This window comes from Thermobia domestica, chromosome 9, assembly GCF_964235325.1.
Source record: "Thermobia domestica chromosome 9, izTheDome1.hap1.1, whole genome shotgun sequence".
NCBI lineage: Eukaryota > Metazoa > Arthropoda > Insecta > Zygentoma > Lepismatidae > Thermobia > Thermobia domestica.
The window spans coordinates 282,357,710-282,377,020 of record NC_137462.1 but is presented as its reverse complement, the minus strand read 5'-3'; the positions used below and the strand labels follow the sequence as shown (position 1 = coordinate 282,377,020).

The window sequence follows — 19,311 nt, the reverse complement described above, 5'->3', positions numbered from 1 at the left end:
ACACGTTCTAATTTTGTAGTTCACTACTTCTTGTTAATGAGCTACAAGTGTTTCCTCGGAGCAAAATATGTTTTAAGAAAATCTTATGGAAATTCATATCTCCAAACTTCCGCTATCTTTCCACAAGCTTTCAGGTGCCATTATTTGACAATTGACACGGTTAGCTTTAACCTTGAGAATTTTCCGGAATTACTCAGAGTATTTGCACACGTCCCCGGCAATGCCGGATCCGGCACCGACAATGCCGGAACCGGAACCGGGGCTGCTTTGCACACGCAGCCGGCAATGTCGGTGCCGGCGCTGCTTTGCACACACATCCCGGTAATGCCGGTGCCGAAAGGTAGTTTGAGTTTGAACGTGAAGGAGAGAACATGAGTCCGTTTTATACATTATATGAAAAGCTGCGTACATATGATTCGAAATTTTTTAATTAATTACTTTCGCATGTCTAAACAAACGTTCGATTTCTTAGTACAACGAATTAGTAATCATATTCAGCGCTGTTCAGATTTTTTGCAAGAGCCGTGTAATATTACAGACTGACTTGAATAAATGGAAGGGTCGTTCAATATCTGAGAAATAGCTCAATGCAAAGAACAAGGTTAATTGTATTACGTCAATCAAGTGAGGTAGGAGCATTAACGTCTAAATCCCCAAATATCTTTTCTTTAGTACACAAAGGTATATTTGCTCTTTGTGTGTGTGGATGTGTGCGCACGAGGTATATGGCCTTCTTTTGGTTTCTTTCTCTTTTTTTCACTTTTGTTGCCATAATTTTAACATCTATTTAAATTTCGCAAAATTGAAACAGGCTGAGATCAAGCTATTTAAAATAATAATAATAATAATAATAATAATAATAATAATAATAATAATAATAATAATAATGATAATAATAATAATAATAATAATAAGTTCTACAAAGGCAACATTGCGGCTGCCTATTCACTCACTATACAATCGTTCTATGGAACAAATACCAGACAAGACAGAGTACATATATTTATTATGATCTATGAGGTAAAACAGTATGCAACCACAAGAATAGAAATTTTCTTGTTCTGTTTGTGCATTTTCAGTTCTTTCTGTAGCTGTGTTGTAGTTTTTATTTACTTTAATTTTATTTACAACCTTTGTTATGCTTGAAAATGCATACTTCTACGATTATGATGGATATTTATATCGTACATACTGGGTTGCATAATTAACAGGATAAGCACTGGACAACTATCCTAGATTCATAATTTCTTCGTATCTCCATTTTGTTCATTTCCGCCAAGTTGATTTTTTACAAATTATGACTTCATATATGCTAAGACATATTCTCTATCAAAACGAATCCAACGACCCATTTGTTTAAATCGTTTAAGTAAGTTTCAGCTGTAGAAGATAACAAATTAATATACATACATATATGTGTGAAACTCACTTTACGCGTTGCCGTAGTTGGATAATTCAAACAAGATCCGAATTTCCCTTGCTGAGAATTTATGTAAATAGCAAGCCACTATATCTGTGGTACCTCACAGCCATTTTTATTATTTCATTCTTCATTATATATTCATATGATGTGAAAAAAAGAAAATAACAAAAAACCTGAAATAAACAAAAAATCCAAATACAGGAAAAGAAACAAGAATACACAACGCCTTGCCACTCACTCACTGTAGCTAGATTGAAGAAACCTATCAACAAGCCGGCTCCGTCTTTGCCGGCTGCGTGTGCATCTACGCATAATAAAACATTGCCGCCGACAAAATCGGAGCCGGAGCCGGCACCGACATGTCGGCGGCTAGTCCGGCTGCATTTGCCGGAGCCGGAGGTTCCACCGGCTTTTTTGCCGGGTCGGAAAGCGTGTGCCAGCTACCATTTGATTACATTGCCGCCGACTCCATCGCCGGCATTGTCGGAACCGGATCCGGCATTGCCGGGGACGTGTGCAAACGCTGTCAAGCTACCCACTGATGAAAGGAGCTGATACAGCTAATGGTTTTCCAAAACAGACATGGTAAACAAATACATATAACCATTTCCTGAATTCCGGTACGTGCTTTTTCATATTCACATCTTCCTTCACCAATCCTTTATGAGGGTAGTGTTCTGGCCATTGACCTCCAAGAACAAATCGTGCGAATCCATGTTTCTTCGTGTCCAGTCACAAATACAGAACATCTGCCTCTCATATGGGAATAAGAAAGGATTAAGAAAATAACAAAATGGTATTTTGCGTGGCCAAAATTCGCAGGTAAATTTATCATTATCATCATATGACAAACATTGCTTCAAGTGGCCAACTTACAGAGTAATAAGTAACGAATGTCTTATGGGAAAATTGCAGGTTCAACACGAACCAGGCCAAGATAAGCAGGTGGCCAACTTAGAGAGGTGGCCAAGTTCACAGGTTTTACTGTACTTTCCTGGCATTGAAGCGTAGTCTTACGCAGGGTCTGGAACCCTAAATGATCAAGAACATTATATTGAAGGAAGTCTGAAGTTAAAATATTCAAATAACACGTATAATAAGTTGGGATACAAATCTTAACTTTCTAGTATGCAACGTAAGGTGACTTGAAAAGCAATGAACATCATTGTTTGGAATAGAAATTAGGTGCCGTGCAGGGTCGGATTAACCCATTTGGAGGCCGGGGATAGAAGATATGTGGCTGCTGCTGGCTTCGCCTGATAGGCTACATTTCTGTGATAGTACAGTAGAAACGTTAAGGGACTATGTTTCATATTTTATCTTATGATGATGATTGTATCTTGTATGATTCCTTTCAGACATCCAGCTGAAATTTCAGGGCTCAAAGTAGTCTGGTCTCTTCTACATAGTTGAAAAGTGATTAAAAGCACATGAAAAAGAGACCAAAATCTCATCAAAATGTAATTTTAAACATTGATGGCAAGCTTGGTATAAATTGAACTTTTAAGGTTTTTTTAGGCAAAATAGGGCCGGCTGGATCATAGCAGAAATACGTAATGTTTTAACATGTCAAGATTAATGATTATTTACTTAAGCTTATCAGCTAATAAAAAAATTGGATGTTTCGAGGTTCATTATTAATTACATACTTTGCACAGTTTTGTATTTCAAGTTTGATCTGGATGGGGTAAGGCCAAATTTCTATATTTTTTATATTTATGTCCAATAATACAAAATTAAAGTAATTAATACATATAATGTAGATTACCATTAACTGGTAATAAATTATTGTCTTGTACGATTGGTTTGTTACAAATTCTGTCTTGGTATCACATGATTGGTAATCATTGGTATGGCTTCTACCAATATTATGCATGCAATGAAAAGTAAACTGTACTAACACAGTAAGATCAAAGCAAATAATGTGGATTATGTTTATACCCTTATTATGAACTTTTAAAGTAAATTACAAATATTAACTAAAAATACAGTTGCATACAAAATGAAATATAAAGCAGTACCAGGAACGTATGCCAGAAAACTGTCAACGCAAAACATAAATCACATGAAAAAATTATTTTACCCCCCCCCCTTTCCAAAAAAGGTAACTTTTACTGACAAAATTGAAAAAAGTAACTTTTAGTGACCAACTTGAAAAAGTTACTTTTAGTTAAAAAAAGTGACTTGCTATGAGCCTTGAAATTTTGAACAAAGTGAGGTCCCCATCCTTCTGGGGCCCGGGGCTACAGCCCCCCTAAGCCCCTCCCTTAATCCTGCCCTGGTGTCGTGACGTCTATGTGAATAATAGAATTTCTGCAGGAAAGCATACCTAAATAAACAAAGTAGGAAAGAGAAAATGTGTGGATAACGGATCATCCCTCTCCAAATAAAATAAGAATTTTTAGCGTTGCATATTTAGTGTGTGTGATTTTTAAAAGTACTCACTGTAAACTACGTTGTTCGTCAGTCTTCCACTGAAATAAATATTCTCATTGTACTAACTAAGTTGTTTATTTCATATCGTTTAACTTATATTTCTTTTTCGATACAATTACCATCATGCAGAAATGATTGTTTTTCTTACCTCTCTTTCACTGTTACGCTCTTTTAAATTACATACTTAAGTTTCCCTTCATAATGGAGGATGATAAAGATAATTGAAGTTTACTGGATGAAGCATTTATGTGATGTTTGACCTCTATCTCCAAATATGGCCTTTTTAGTAGATTTTTACAGAACATGGATTTTTCGTAATTCCTGTCTTGTTTGAATGTCCTGTAGTTTAATACTATAACTTCTTTCTTCTTGTGTCGAATATATCTCGATTGGCTTGACTCAGTTTTCAATTCTTTCTATCTCGATTCAGACTTTTCATTTTCTTAAAATTTCGCTTTCCTTCAATTTATACTATTTGGTCGGTATATTTCAATTCCTGTTATCCTTCGAGTCTTACCCCATGATTAGTTGTCTGACTTTTCCATGTCTTGTAATGTCCATAATTATCGCATCTCTTATTTGTGACATTTTCTTCACTTGCTATGCTCCTATCCAATATTCATTTACATATAATGATTCACTTGATTCATTACCTTATTCGATCTAATATTCAATATTCTTGTGAATATTTAAGAACGTGAGATTTCGCAGACTTGTATTTCTACTATTTTCAACGTCTCCTAGAGTCCATGCTTCATATCCGTAGATGGAGTTTCATCCGCATTTTCTTCCTTCATATTTTTGTGTCATATTTTAGAAAGTCAACTTATTATATGAATTCCTTGGTAGTTTTCTCTCCATTAATATCTTTACTACTAAGGTGATTCCTATATAAAACGCACAAGATTTCCATTGATTCTTTAAGAAGTAATTGAACAATAGAAAAACTGAAATGAAAGCTTCTTAACCTGTTGCTGTCAGATGTAAATGCCCTGTCTTGACTATAGAAATCATATTTAAATGCTCCAGGGGCGTTTCTCCTGGTTGAATAGTTTTAAAGATTCATAAAACATAAGCCAGCAAAATATTTTGGATCAAAGTTCTTTCAGTTTATCATAGAACCGACTACCTTAACGTCGCCATTTGCTTTACAACTTAAAATTACTCACTCAACTACAGCTCTCGTTATATTGTGTCAATAGATAAAAAATAGATTCTACGTTAAACTTATCATGACAAATAAGAAATAATATATTTTAAAAGAAAAAGAGATAAAAACAGGCAAATAAAGAAAGTAACTTAAAGGAGCATGTGCACTTGCCATTGGGTAGAGGTCTGCAGGGGCCGGAAATGTGTGGCCCGACTCGAGTCCAAAATACCTTTTAGTATTTAGGCCCGAACCCGGCCCGAGCTCGAGTGGTAATCAAATGAGCTGGAACTAAGTCCAAATTATAGAAACTTAATTAACTCAAAATTGTATTTTTATTTACAACACTTAGCGGTTTAATTTTGAAGTTGTGCTTTAAAAGTTCTGCAGAAAGAACGGTGATGTATCATTGTACAGTACACGGGCGTCTCTGGAGGGGGGGACGAGGGGGACGTGTCCCCCCAATATTTTGAACTGCAAAATAATCAATATTTTATTCTATTTTTTTTACTGACGACAGGATAACTTAAATAGTAATAATTATATTTATTTGAATTATAATATTTAGGCTGTAAAACGATTATAGCAGAGTTCTTGATATACTTCAGAGGCTCAGAAAGATAACAAATCGAATCGAAGATAATAAACAGGTTGGGCTTGGTAGTCCCTCCCCCCCAAATTTTATATGCCAGAGACGCCAGTGGTACAGTATATTTACTAAGTTAAGCCCGAAGTTGTGTATGCTTATGAGTCCGGCCCGCAGGCCGGGTCAGGCTTAAGCCCGCGGTTTCGGCCGCAGACCTCTATCATTGGGTGTAGTTCAATACCGCGGTATCTAATACGTATGATGGGTATAATACGTGGATGAGAAATACACATAGAATGTTGGAAATACCATTATATAGGCGGGAAGAATGGGTTAGAAGGAAATCAGGAGAGGTTTTGTAGAGGATACCACTGGATTCCTGCTTTATGAGCCTTTACTTCCTTCGGGAGTATCCAGCCAATCAATCAATTAATTTTCGAAACCTCATTCGAAGAGCAAGGAATATTTGAGGTTAGAATATCCTAATATTAGGACCGAATATATTTCCCCTTAGGAGTCTTTTCCCCATAATTCCTGTCTTATTTATTGTTTAAGGGTCAATGAAAAATTCGATTTCCTGGACTCAGTGGTTTCGCATATTTTTGTAAGTAAATTTAAACTTTTATAAATATAGATTTTTTGTTAATTACTAAGAAGTATGTATTAATAATATTATGTAAAGAAGTAATTTAATATGATATAATCATTATATTTATCTACAGAGGAGAAGAAGCGAAGGACCAAAGCCGAAAGCTCAGGAAATGCTAAAAAATAAATCGTCAAATGTGGTAAGTGCAATTATATTACGATATGTATAGGAATGAATAAAGTGATAAATGAACGATTATATTCCCTAGTATTTTCATACACATTTTAACTAAGGACTGTATCGAAAAGTAACTATCAACATTGGTGGCGCTAGTAGACACGGGCCAGGCAGCTGAAAGTGAGTCCACGCAATCTGCGGGTTAGTTGGCAAGTTGTACTTAGCTGTTATGGCGTGTTGAATGCCGTGTGAGGAGTTGCAGAGGCTATGGGACGAATTCCGAGGAAAGTGAAGTGCAAAATTGTGCACGTATGGTGTTCCCAAGAAGGAGTCACCTACAATCAGAGAGCAAAACAGGTGAAAGTGCATCTTGCAAGTGTGAAAGCTATGATTGAAAAATTTGGGAATCATTTTACTTTTACAGATTTGCCGAGATCGGGGCGAAAAAAAGGGTGCATGTAACCCAAAACTGGACCAGAAAGTGATGAGGTTAATCAAACAAAATCCATCATTATCTGTTCGCGATTTAGCAAAAATGGCAGGTACTACGATCGCCATAGTTCAAAGAATTAACTAGGAATAATTTGAAAACCTACAGAAAGCAAAAAAATAGCCAAACAATCCTCAAAGCAGAAATTGAGAGCACAATCACGAGCTCGCAAATTGTATGAACGAATTGTGAGCAGGGAAGGACAATGTGTTTTGATGGACGATAAAACTTACGTGAAGGAGGACTTTACAACACTTCCTGGCCTTCAATATTATACAAAAGTCAAAGATGAAGATGTGGATGACTCGGTCAAGTGTGTTTCAGTGGACAAATTTGGACCAAAAGTGCTCATCTGGCAAGCAGTTTGTTCGTACGGCTTACGATCTGGAATTTTCTATACACATGGAACTATTAATGCCGAAATATATGAAAAGATGTCTACAGAAAAGATTGCTCCCTCTGTGTAAAAAGCACAGTTTTCCCCCATTGTTTTGGCTGGACTTGGCGACGACCCACTACGCTAAATTTACGCTAAACTGGTACATTAAACACAAAGTGGATTTTGTTGCAAAATATGTGAACCCACCAAACTGCCCTCAGCTCCGACCTATTGAACGGTATGGGCATTTGTGAAGAAAAATGTCAAACAGGGTGGTAAAGCAGCCAGGAACATGGCTGAATTCAAAACATATTGGTCTACCACAACGAGAAAATGCACCGCCAATACTGTGCAGAAACTATTGGGTGGTCTTCAACGAAAACTTCGTTTATTCATTCACGAACTGTAAATGTATACATTTTTTTTCTCTGTGTATTCAACAAGTATTGTAGTGAAACAAATTGTCTTTTTTTTTGTACATCTTCTTCAATTTTTATTCTTGTTAATTATACATGTTGATAGTTACTTTTCGATACAGTCCTTAATTACGGTATTTAGAATTTAACGTGCCTTTGATATGAGTTTGTATGAGACATGACCTCTCTCTTTGAAGTCGGATTTATCCAATACAGTTTAACGACACGAAGTCTACTTCACGACCATCCACATTCGCCACTTGACTACAAATGAGCACCATAATAATTGCTAAAATTTCTATCTCAATGATTTAGTCTCCAGATGGTGGGAGTCCGTTTTGTTAAAATCTGTTACTCCAATGTAATATAGACTATCTAAACAAGTAGAAAATATCCATTAAACATTTACCGCTTGAAATACATTGATGTTTTGCCTTTTAATATGGAGCTGTACCTTTTTCATTCCTCCGAGCTCACTTAATAGATCCGATAATTTGTTCTTTAATCCTTCCATCAAAGAAATCTGTTCCAAGTAGGTGTAAGTATTCACTTCTTCTCTATAAATAAATATTTTATCTTTATTGTGATTTAGTTTAACATTACTTTTTATCATATTGTGACTTCCGCAAAAAGAAACGAAGATAGAACTGAAGATCTTATGTTTATAAATACCTTTGCCTTCCAATTGAGGGACAAAACAAATATTTAAGTACGTTTTAAAAACTCGAGAGAAATCCGACCGCTGTGTCCCTCTCATTCTACATCGCCGTAAAACTGTCATCTACTCTATACATGTTCTTCTGTGATACCTTTTCAAGGTAGTTCTCAATTGAAAATCAAATTTAACCCCTCTACAGAGAATTATATTCCAATATATGAAATTAAACAGAATTACAATTTATCGAAGTGTTTTAAAAGAACATATGAGGTGTATATATCTATTTCCTATTACTTACAGCTCAATACTTTAGTATTTTGTGAATGATCAAATATCATGATCATGAATTCATCCAGTCAATCGCCAGTCTTCTGCCAGTCGGACGTAGAAGAATGCAGACAGCTTGGGACGTATGAGAATGTTTCCCTTCTCGGACACAGTAATCTTCTTTGTCAGCCTTTTAATACATTTTCGGGTTGGTAAAAACACATGGACGACATTGGTTCGAGAGTGACCAGCAATGACACAGACGACCAGCAGTGTTGTGGTTACCAAAAGCGGCACCAGGTTCCTCGAGGCTTCACCTATGTTGGAATGGAGAGAATTCTAAAACCGAAAATCAGCTTCCCAAGTGTCAGTTGCAAGAGAATCTGGATAAACGAGACGAGTAGACTTGGTAGCAGGACGCCTCAGTCAACTCTGTGCTTATGAGCCGAATATCCACCCTGATTCCACTAATGCCACCGTAATCCCAATCAAGACCCCACATCACATAATTGAGCTACACAGCAGGCAAACCCTACCAGTATATTTATGAAAAAATTAAATGAAATCTTTAGTTTTACGTCCCATTGTTATGCCGGTTAGGCTAAAGGAGATGGTGATAATAAGAAACGATTGAAATTGTGGAATGAAGAAAGTGGGAGGAAACGGGAGAACCCCGAGAAAACCCACGAGCACGATGTTCGTCCACCACAAAGTCCACACGGCGCGAGCTGGGACCGAACCAGGGACCCCTAGCACCGGAGGTACGCTCTACCACTGAGCCACCGCGCCTTACCAGTATATTTATATCGAAATATTTTCAATAACTTTGATTCATGCTTGTTTCACATTTTGGTTTAAGAGCAATGTTCACCATCGAGCTGTTTCCCAAACGAAACGCTCTTCAGTATGTCCTTGTAATAAGCTTTCAATTAGCCATCTCCTTATTATAGTTTTTGAGAAATGTGAACGAATTCATTCTTTATTATTTTATTTATTTATTTATTTGCCATTGAGTTTAATGTTCATCTTTCGTTATTGTTGACTATGTTCCATCCATTTTAGGACAATTTGCTTTTCAAATAAGAAGCTACCTCGATTTCAGTCATCTCTCCTCCGCAAAAGTCTGTTCCTCTCCCGCTGTCATCTCCTTCAAAGTTCTGTTCATTGCAACCTGACAGGCCTTTCTATTTTATGTTTATTTAAAAATTTAAATGTTCAGAATGATTTTATAAGAAATCAAGGCTTCATGAATTTATATTCATTTTTTAAGACTAACGAGGGAACCTATCCAAGTGTAACTCTGACTTCGAGTCGAGACTATGGCCGTTGGATACCTTGTCCCAAAAGAACATAACACGAAAAGGGATACATCCTCGATCGCAACCGTTGCAGAGATATAAGCGTGAAAAGTTAGAAATTCAGCTCCATACTATACATTACAAAGTCAGCTTCCGGGTCAGATTTTTCGGAAACGGTCAGGTAAGGAAACTCAGCGAATACCTATCAAATTAGTGTGGAGAGCCCAGAACCTTTTGAATAAAAAATTTGTGTCCCCGGGGCACTCGCAGTGTCCCAGGCGGGGTCCAACTCAAAATTTGCAAATGGAACCGGGGGTCAAGTAGCATATTATATGAAAACTATTGTTAAATAAAAGAAGATAGAACAATTCTCAACTCTCTACGATAACCCTGTGCCAACGGACAACTGGTCAAAACGCCAATACAACCTACATCAGAAAATCGTGTGGCCACGCTTCTAAATCCGTTAAGTTGCGACAATAACAAAACAGAAAAACACGTTTAAAACTGAAAGGTATTGACGTAAAGCAAATTGCTGCAGAGTATCTCTCTCAAAAGCATCCTCCGATATATTTCATTTCTGCACCATTATTCCAGGTTTCTCCAACCCCACTCCTCCCCAACTTGCCTCACAGTTTCAAGGTCACTCCTATTCGTCTTTACGACCATGTTTCTCGTTCAGCAAATCCTCCGATAGAAATTTCACGGTGCAGTATGTGAATCTGGGATCCCGATGCGCGAAGGATATACTGTTGCCTTTCGACCTTCTCAACCTCCACGACGGTTGCGATTGACAATGTAACCTTTCTCTTCTAGGACACGAAATCCAATGGTCATGGTTATTCTATGGTACATTGGTCATTCGAAGTCACACTTATACTTGGATAAGGACCGTTGTGCGACTCTGTGAGACACTGCAGCAATTTACTTTACTTCAATACCTTGCACTTTCAAACATGTTTTTCTGTTTTGTTATTGTCGCAACTTAAGGGATTTAGAAGCGTGGTCACACGATTTTCTGATGTAGGTTGTATTGGCGTTTTGACCAGTTGTCAGTTGGCACAGGGTTATCGTAGAGAGTTGAGAATTGTTCTATCTTCTTTTATTTAACAATAGTTTTCATATAATATGCTACTTGACCCCAGGTTCCATTTGCAAATTTTGAGTTGGACCCCGCCTGGAACACTGCGAGTGCCCCGGGGACACAAATTTTTCATTCAAAAGGTTTTGGGCTCCCCACACTAATTTAATATGTATTCGCTGAGTTTCCTTACCTGACCATTTCCGAAAAATCTGACCGGAATCTGTAATGTATAGTATGGAGCTGAATTTCTAACTTTTCACGCTTACCGTATATCTACGCAACGGTTGCGATCGAGGATGTATCCCTTTTCGTGTTATGTTCTTTTGGGCCATAGTCTCGACTCGAAGTCAGAGTTACACTTGGATAGGTTCCCTCGTAAGTAGTTTTTGATCAGCAAATTGTAATTCACAATGTGTATTCATTTATATGATATTATTGCAGAAATAATTTATCTGAATTGTGATTAATTGCCTTTATTATTCTTTCACAGGCTATGAAAGAATATACAACATCTTCAAATGTGCTGAATGCTGTTGACAGTAAAATGAGAAAGCTCATTACAATAAACAACAAAGTAAGTAACCCAAACAGTTGACTAACTTAGAAACTCATTTTACATTCAAATATGACATCTTGATAAAATTACATTTTTCTGACCTTTAGTATCGTTGAATGATTTAGGAAGGGAAAATTATAATTTTAAAGAAGAAGAATTTTATTTTCGGGAAACATTAAGCATTGTTATAAATATAAATCCCTCATGGACATATGATTAGCGTAGTCATCTTCGAAGCTGGAGACTGGAGCTCGATTTCGTGTAGAAGCCTCAAATCCTTTGAAATACAACTTAAGCTTTAGGTCCATATTAGTCCTTGAGCCAGAGGGGGTGTGTGGTTTCATCTCGAGGGAGTAAACGCCACTTGCATTTCTGAGTAGCTAATATTCTGAACTTTCAGATTTGGCATGATACTTCTCTGAAAGCGGTAGCTTTCAGGGGGTAAACCCCCCAATTTAGAATCTTACAGACATTTTTTACTTAGCTCAGTGGTCTTTTGAAATACCTATATATCTGTCCATTTTAGTCATAGAACAATGAGTTATACCTCTTTTGATTTGGAATTAAATAGGCTTTAAAGTGATGTAACGCACTTACCTATAGTACTGACGAAAGGGAAGTAATGAGGGAAAAATTAAGAAAAAATCCCTAAAAATTCCCTTTTTACCATTTTCTTCTCTTATTACGTGGCAACACTGCATGAGGAGTAAAGGACACCTATATTTCAGAGTAGCGAATACTATAAGCTTTCATATATGGTATGATACTTCACTGTGGGTGGTAGCTTTCAGTTGCTAAAACCCCCTTTTTAGATTTCTAATGAAAATGGCAACGAAATCCCGTGGTCTTTCGAAATTCCTCTAACTATGTTCATTATGATCACAGAAGTAAAAATTACGTCTCTTTAGTTTTAGAATTATATAGGCTTTTAGATGATTAATAGTTTTCAATGCTACTGACGAAAGGGAAGTAATAAGGGAAAATGTAAGAAAAATTCCCTAAAATTCCCTTTTTACAATTTTCTTCTCTTATTACGTGGCAACACTGCATGACGAGTGAAAAACTCCTATATTTCAGAGTAGCCAATACTGTAAGCTTTCAGATATGGTATGATACTTGCCTGTGGGCGGTAGCTTTCAAGGGATAAAACCCCCTTTTCAGATTCTTTAGTCCTTGAGAGGCAGAAAATTTAGTAATGATTTCGAGAAAAGTTGATGTAAAAAAAAAACTGTAATAAATTTTCTGATCCTGGTTTTAAATAATTGAATAACTGACCATGAAAGATCAGAAAATTCTAAAGTTTCTGTAGGGAAAGAGAAGCGGAGGCAGGAAGGGGGGTTATGTATTTCAGGTTTTTTTTTTTTTTTTTTTCAGAGACCGTTCGTAAATTGCTTGATGTTTGAAGTGAACTGAATGGTGCAAGAGAGTAGATCTATATGCTTTATAAACATTTCGAAAACATAATATGTTAATCACTCATCATAAAGAAGCAACTACAACTTCAGTCTTTAGTTCTAACTGCAGATCAAGCTATTTACTCAAAAGCAAATGAAATTGTATGGAAGAATCCTGAAAAGTACCGGACAATAGTTTTAAATCTTGGAGGATTCCATACTATTTGTAACTTCATGGGCATCATCGGTAGACGATTTCAAGATTCTGGTTTGCCGGAGCTCTTATCCGAATCAGGAACTATTGCTAAGGGATCCATAATTCGAAGTTTACAAGGGAAGCACTATAACCGTGCTATTCGTATGCACAAGCTAGCATTTGAGTCACTGATGAGAATAATCCTCAATGAATTCCGGTTATGGTTACAGTCCAAGTACATAGATATCTTTCCTGTGCTGCAAGAAGTTAAGTCTAACATATCTCAATTGTTCGAGGAAATAGGAGACGCCACTACTGAGCAGTTATCTCAAATTTTGTCAGAACAGTCTTTTGTAACAATTTGGAAAATGTTTGAAGCATATCTGGATCATCTAAGGCACGAAAATGGTGACCTATCTTCCTTTTGGATATCCTACGTCGATATGGTAGATGTTCTTTTAATGACAGTTCGCGCAACAACAGAAGGTAACTGGCCGCTTTATCTGACAAGTATTCGAAAGATGATCCCGTGGTGTTTTGCATATGACCATCTAAATTATGCACGCTATTTTTCGGTATATTACAATGAAATGTTTTGTCTTGAGATAAATCATCCAACTGTGTATGAAGCATTTCAGAGAGGCGAGTTATCCGTCCAAATGGGGACAGTCAATCCATTTGGGAAAATTCCTGCAGACCAACTAATTGAAGAGACTGTCAACAAAGATACCCAAGGGCCTGCTGGAACAATCAAATTTAGCACTCGGCAGGCTGCTGTTGAAAGGTACTATTTAGTTTCAGATGTAAGGGCAGAATTTCTACGTATCCTTAGAGAAGCCACAAATTCTTCGCTAAAAAGTAAAATCACTCATCATGACATTTCATCATCGAGAATCAAGAAGGATGGAGAAAATGTTTCGTCGATGGTTGAGATATTGACGAAGGAATGGACAAATCCTTTCAAGGAATCTAATCTGCTAAATATATCTTCTGGTATGGTAGCTTCTGTAGACATCACAAACGACTTACTTAATGCTTATGAGAAAGGTGAGAAAGCATATAAGAACTTTAAAGAGCAACGCCTCCAGAAAGGTGTGCCGCTAGGGGCATTCCACGCTCCAATGCGTAAGCAAGGATTAATGATTTCGAGAAAAGTTGATGTAAAAAAAAACTGTAATAAATTTTCTGATCCTGGTTTTAAATAATTGAATAACTGACCATGAAAGATCAGAAAATTCTAAAGTTTCTGTAGGGAAAGAGAAGCGGAGGCAGGAAGGGGGGTTATGTATTTCAGGTTTTTTTTTTTTCAGAGACCGTTCGTAAATTGCTTGATGTTTGAAGTGAACTGAATGGTGCAAGAGAGTAGATCTATATGCTTTATAAACATTTCGAAAACATAATATGTTAATCACTCATCATAAAGAAGCAACTACAACTTCAGTCTTTAGTTCTAACTGCAGAACAAGCTATTTACTCAAAAGCAAATGAAATTGTATGGAAGAATCCTGAAAAGTACCGGACAATAGTTTTAAATCTTGGAGGATTCCATACTATTTGTAACTTCATGGGCATCATCGGTAGACGATTTCAAGATTCTGGTTTGCCGGAGCTCTTATCCGAATCAGGAACTATTGCTAAGGGATCCATAATTCGAAGTTTACAAGGGAAGCACTATAACCGTGCTATTCGTATGCACAAGCTAGCATTTGAGTCACTGATGAGAATAATCCTCAATGAATTCCGGTTATGGTTACAGTCCAAGTACATAGATATCTTTCCTGTGCTGCAAGAAGTTAAGTCTAACATATCTCAATTGTTCGAGGAAATAGGAGACGCCACTACTGAGCAGTTATCTCAAATTTTGTCAGAACAGTCTTTTGTAACAATTTGGAAAATGTTTGAAGCATATCTGGATCATCTAAGGCACGAAAATGGTGACCTATCTTCCTTTTGGATATCCTACGTCGATATGGTAGATGTTCTTTTAATGACAGTTCGCGCAACAACAGAAGGTAACTGGCCGCTTTATCTGACAAGTATTCGAAAGATGATCCCGTGGTGTTTTGCATATGACCATCTAAATTATGCACGCTATTTTTCGGTATATTACAATGAAATGTTTTGTCTTGAGATAAATCATCCAACTGTGTATGAAGCATTTCAGAGAGGCGAGTTATCCGTCCAAATGGGGACAGTCAATCCATTTGGGAAAATTCCTGCAGACCAACTAATTGAAGAGACTGTCAACAAAGATACCCAAGGGCCTGCTGGAACAATCAAATTTAGCACTCGGCAGGCTGCTGTTGAAAGGTACTATTTAGTTTCAGATGTAAGGGCAGAATTTCTACGTATCCTTAGAGAAGCCACAAATTCTTCGCTAAAAAGTAAAATCACTCATCATGACATTTCATCATCGAGAATCAAGAAGGATGGAGAAAATGTTTCGTCGATGGTTGAGATATTGACGAAGGAATGGACAAATCCTTTCAAGGAATCTAATCTGCTAAATATATCTTCTGGTATGGTAGCTTCTGTAGACATCACAAACGACTTACTTAATGCTTATGAGAAAGGTGAGAAAGCATATAAGAACTTTAAAGAGCAACGCCTCCAGAAAGGTGTGCCGCTAGGGGCATTCCACGCTCCAATGCGTAAGCAAGGATTAAAGACGTTTGCCCATTCAAAGAAAAGTAAAACTATTCAAGTTAAAGGGAGAGACGTTATTCTGAAAGCAGGCAGGGGTATTTTTGCCCAGATGGCTATAATAGCTCAAGAAAGGAATCTGAACATGAGGGAAGTGCTTGTTTATCCTCTTGGACCATTACCTTGGTCTCTGGCAACGCCACAGGGAACCATTAGGAAAACCGTCAAGTCAAAGCTGATGCATATGTTAAGTAGAAACTGCGAGTCAGAAACAATACCGGAAGAGACTTCAGCATACATTGTTGACGCAATGAGCCAGGTCCACAAATTAATGGAAGTACCTAAAACATTTGGCCTCCTAGCAGAAAAGTTACTTTCAAAAATATTACTTGATTCTGGTCGTTGCCCTCGTGTTGATATCATATTTGATACCTATAAAAGTAGGTCTATAAAAAATGCAGAAAGAATGCGGAGGGTTTCTGAGGACAGTATGTATATTCAAAACATCATGGTTGGACATCCAGTCAGAAACTGGAGAAAATTCTTGAGCAACACTAATAACAGAAGTGAGCTCATTCACTTTCTGTGGAAAGAATGGCAGCTTTCAAAGTATACTCAAAAACTGGGTAACAAAATTGTGTTTTTAACATGCGAGAAGGAGTGCTGTCAACTGTCTTCAACATTACCAATGACATACATTCCAGAATTATGGTCTTCACAGGAGGAAGCAGACACAAGACTTGTGCTTCATGCGTTTCATGCTCTTAGATCAGGCTGCTCTACCATTATAATCAACAGTGAAGATACAGATGTTGCAGTCAAAGTACTGAGCACCTTTGACAAACTAACAAAGCATGGAGGACATATTTTCCTGAAGAGTGGAACATCTAACTGTCTTTGTTACCACGATATGAACAAGATATATCACGCAAATGGGGAAAACATTTGTGCAGCCTTAGCAGGATTTCATGCTATCACAGGCTGTGATACAGTGAGTGCTTTTGCTGGTAAGGGAAAGTGTAAAGCTTTTACACTTTTTAAAAAGGGAGAGTTTGTACAGGCACTGAAGGAACTGTCAGAAAGTTTTGAACCCAAGAAAGAGACGATGGATATAGTAGAAAAGTTCGTTTGTAGGTTGTATGGTCACAATGTGAACTCTGTAAATGAATTAAGGTACTCGCTGTTCTGTGCAAAGAAAGGTTTAGTTGAATTCCATCTGCTACCACCATGCAAGAAGGCTCTTGAAAAACATATCCAGAGAGCTAACTACCAAGCAACCATTTGGAAGAAAGCACTGGAAGCGAATCCTGACATACCAAGTCCCAATCTTCATGGCTGGAGGACAAATGCATCGGGTGAGCTTGATATCGATTGGATGGATTGTCGGCCTGCACCAGAAGAAGTGATGGAGCTGTAGTCGTGTACGTGTGCTAAGAACTGTATGCCATCCGATTGTGAGTGCATGAAACATGAATTAAAGTGTCCTGACATGTGCAAAATCCAAACATGTGCCAATTATCAAGATGAAGAAATATCTGAATTGTTAGACGAAGTTGTAGACTCAGATGAAGATGAATGAATCAAAATAAAGGATATAAGTATTCAACAAATACTGTGAATATGCAATTGGCTACAAACTATATCATAAGACACTATATCATAAGTATTTTTCCATGTGATTATTATTTACATGGCATATTTGAATGATGATCAACATAACTAATGTAATGTAAATAAAATGTTATTTAGATCTTGATATGTGAAGAATATTTCTAATGATGCTGTAAACATTACCATACTGAGTTACGAACTTCTCTTTAACTTACATACCGCCATGATATTTTACAATCAAAATATTTTCAAAGTTAAAATATTATGTTTTCGAAATGTTTATAAAGCATATAGATCTACTCTCTTGCACCATTCAGTTCACTTCAAACATCAAGCAATTTACGAACGGTCTCTGAAAAAAAAAAAAAAACCTGAAATACATAACCCCCCTTCCTGCCTCCGCTTCTCTTTCCCTACAGAAACTAGAATTTTCTGATCTTTCATGGTCAGTTATTCAATTATTTAAAACCAGGATCAGAAAACTTATTACAGTTTTTTTTTTTTACATCAACTTTTCTCGAAATCATTACTAAATTTTCTGCCTCTCAAGGACTAAAGAATCTGAAAAGGGGGTTTTATCCCTTGAAAGCTACCGCCCACAGGCAAGTATCATACCATATCTGAAAGCTTACAGTATTGGCTACTCTGAAACATAGGAGTTTTTCACTCGTCATGCAGTGTTGCCACGTAATAAGAGAAGAAAATTGTAAAAAGGGAATTTTAGGGAATTTTTCTTACATTTTCCCTTATTACTTCCCTTTCGTCAGTAGCATTGAAAACTATTAATCATCTAAAAGCCTATATAATTCTAAAACTAAAGAGACGTAATTTTTACTTCTGTGATCATAATGAACATAGTTAGAGGAATTTCGAAAGACCACGGGATTTCGTTGCCATTTTCATTAGAAATCTAAAAAGGGGGTTTTAGCAACTGAAAGCTACCACCCACAGTGAAGTATCATACCATATATGAAAGCTTATAGTATTCGCTACTCTGAAATATAGGTGTCCTTTACTCCTCATGCAGTGTTGCCACGTAATAAGAGAAGAAAATGGTAAAAAGGGAATTTTTAGGGATTTTTTCTTAATTTTTCCCTCATTACTTCCCTTTCGTCAGTACTATAGGTAAGTGCGTTACATCACTTTAAAGCCTATTTAATTCCAAATCAAAAGAGGTATAACTCATTATTCTATGACTAAAATGGACAGATATATAGGTATTTCAAAAGACCACTGAGCTAAGTAAAAAATGTCTGTAAGATTCTAAATTGGGGGGTTTACCCCCTGAAAGCTACCGCTTTCAGAGAAGTATCATGCCAAATCTGAAAGTTCAGAATATTAGCTACTCAGAAATGCAGGTGGCATTTACTCCCTCGAGATGAAACCAGACACTCCATTTTTCGGGGTCTGGCTCAAGGACTATATATCATATTGTCTCAGCGTCGAAAGGAACAGAGTAATCAAACCCAATCAACCAACAATAGTAATTATATTAACATTCAGTGAAAATATTCGTTCTCCACTGGTTATTAAGCAAATCTACCACTATTAAATTCACAAAGTTCAAATCCTGAATTGGATGCATTTATAGTAGTAGGGGTCCCCGTATATTGCGCCGAGTCAGCAAAAATTTTCTCGATTCTGATTGGCTGAGAGAGGTCACGTGACGTTAGGCCCCGCCCACGCGGGAAATTCAAATTTTCAGGTCACGTGGTATGACGTCATGAGTCACCCTGCGGGGAAATCCCTCACCAGGGGTTTTTGAAATTTGTTCCCTTTTACGGGTAAGATGTGTGATTCTGATTGGTTGACAAATGTCACATGATCTTAGACCCTGCGATATTTGAAATTCGTTCCCTTTTACGGGTAAGATGAATCCTTTTGGTACCCCAATGCTAGAGGTCACGTGATCTTAAGCCCTGTGACTTTTGAAATTCGTTCCCTTTTTACGAGTAAGATGA

General features: G+C 37.1%; 1 protein-coding gene across 5 annotated transcripts in view; it reads left to right on the top strand.

Annotated features, from left to right (window-relative positions):
• LOC145660724 (uncharacterized) overlaps nucleotides 1-19,311 on the top strand; it is a 261,964-nt gene that overhangs the window by 44,391 nt on the left and 198,262 nt on the right. For all 5 annotated transcript variants that reach the window (XM_081726103.1, XM_081726106.1, XM_081726105.1 and 2 more), the window contains exons 9-10: nucleotides 6,315-6,380; nucleotides 11,441-11,524. In XM_081726103.1, coding sequence (XP_081582229.1) covers nucleotides 6,315-6,380; nucleotides 11,441-11,524 — 150 coding nt within the window. The remainder of the gene's footprint in view (nucleotides 1-6,314; nucleotides 6,381-11,440; nucleotides 11,525-19,311) is intronic.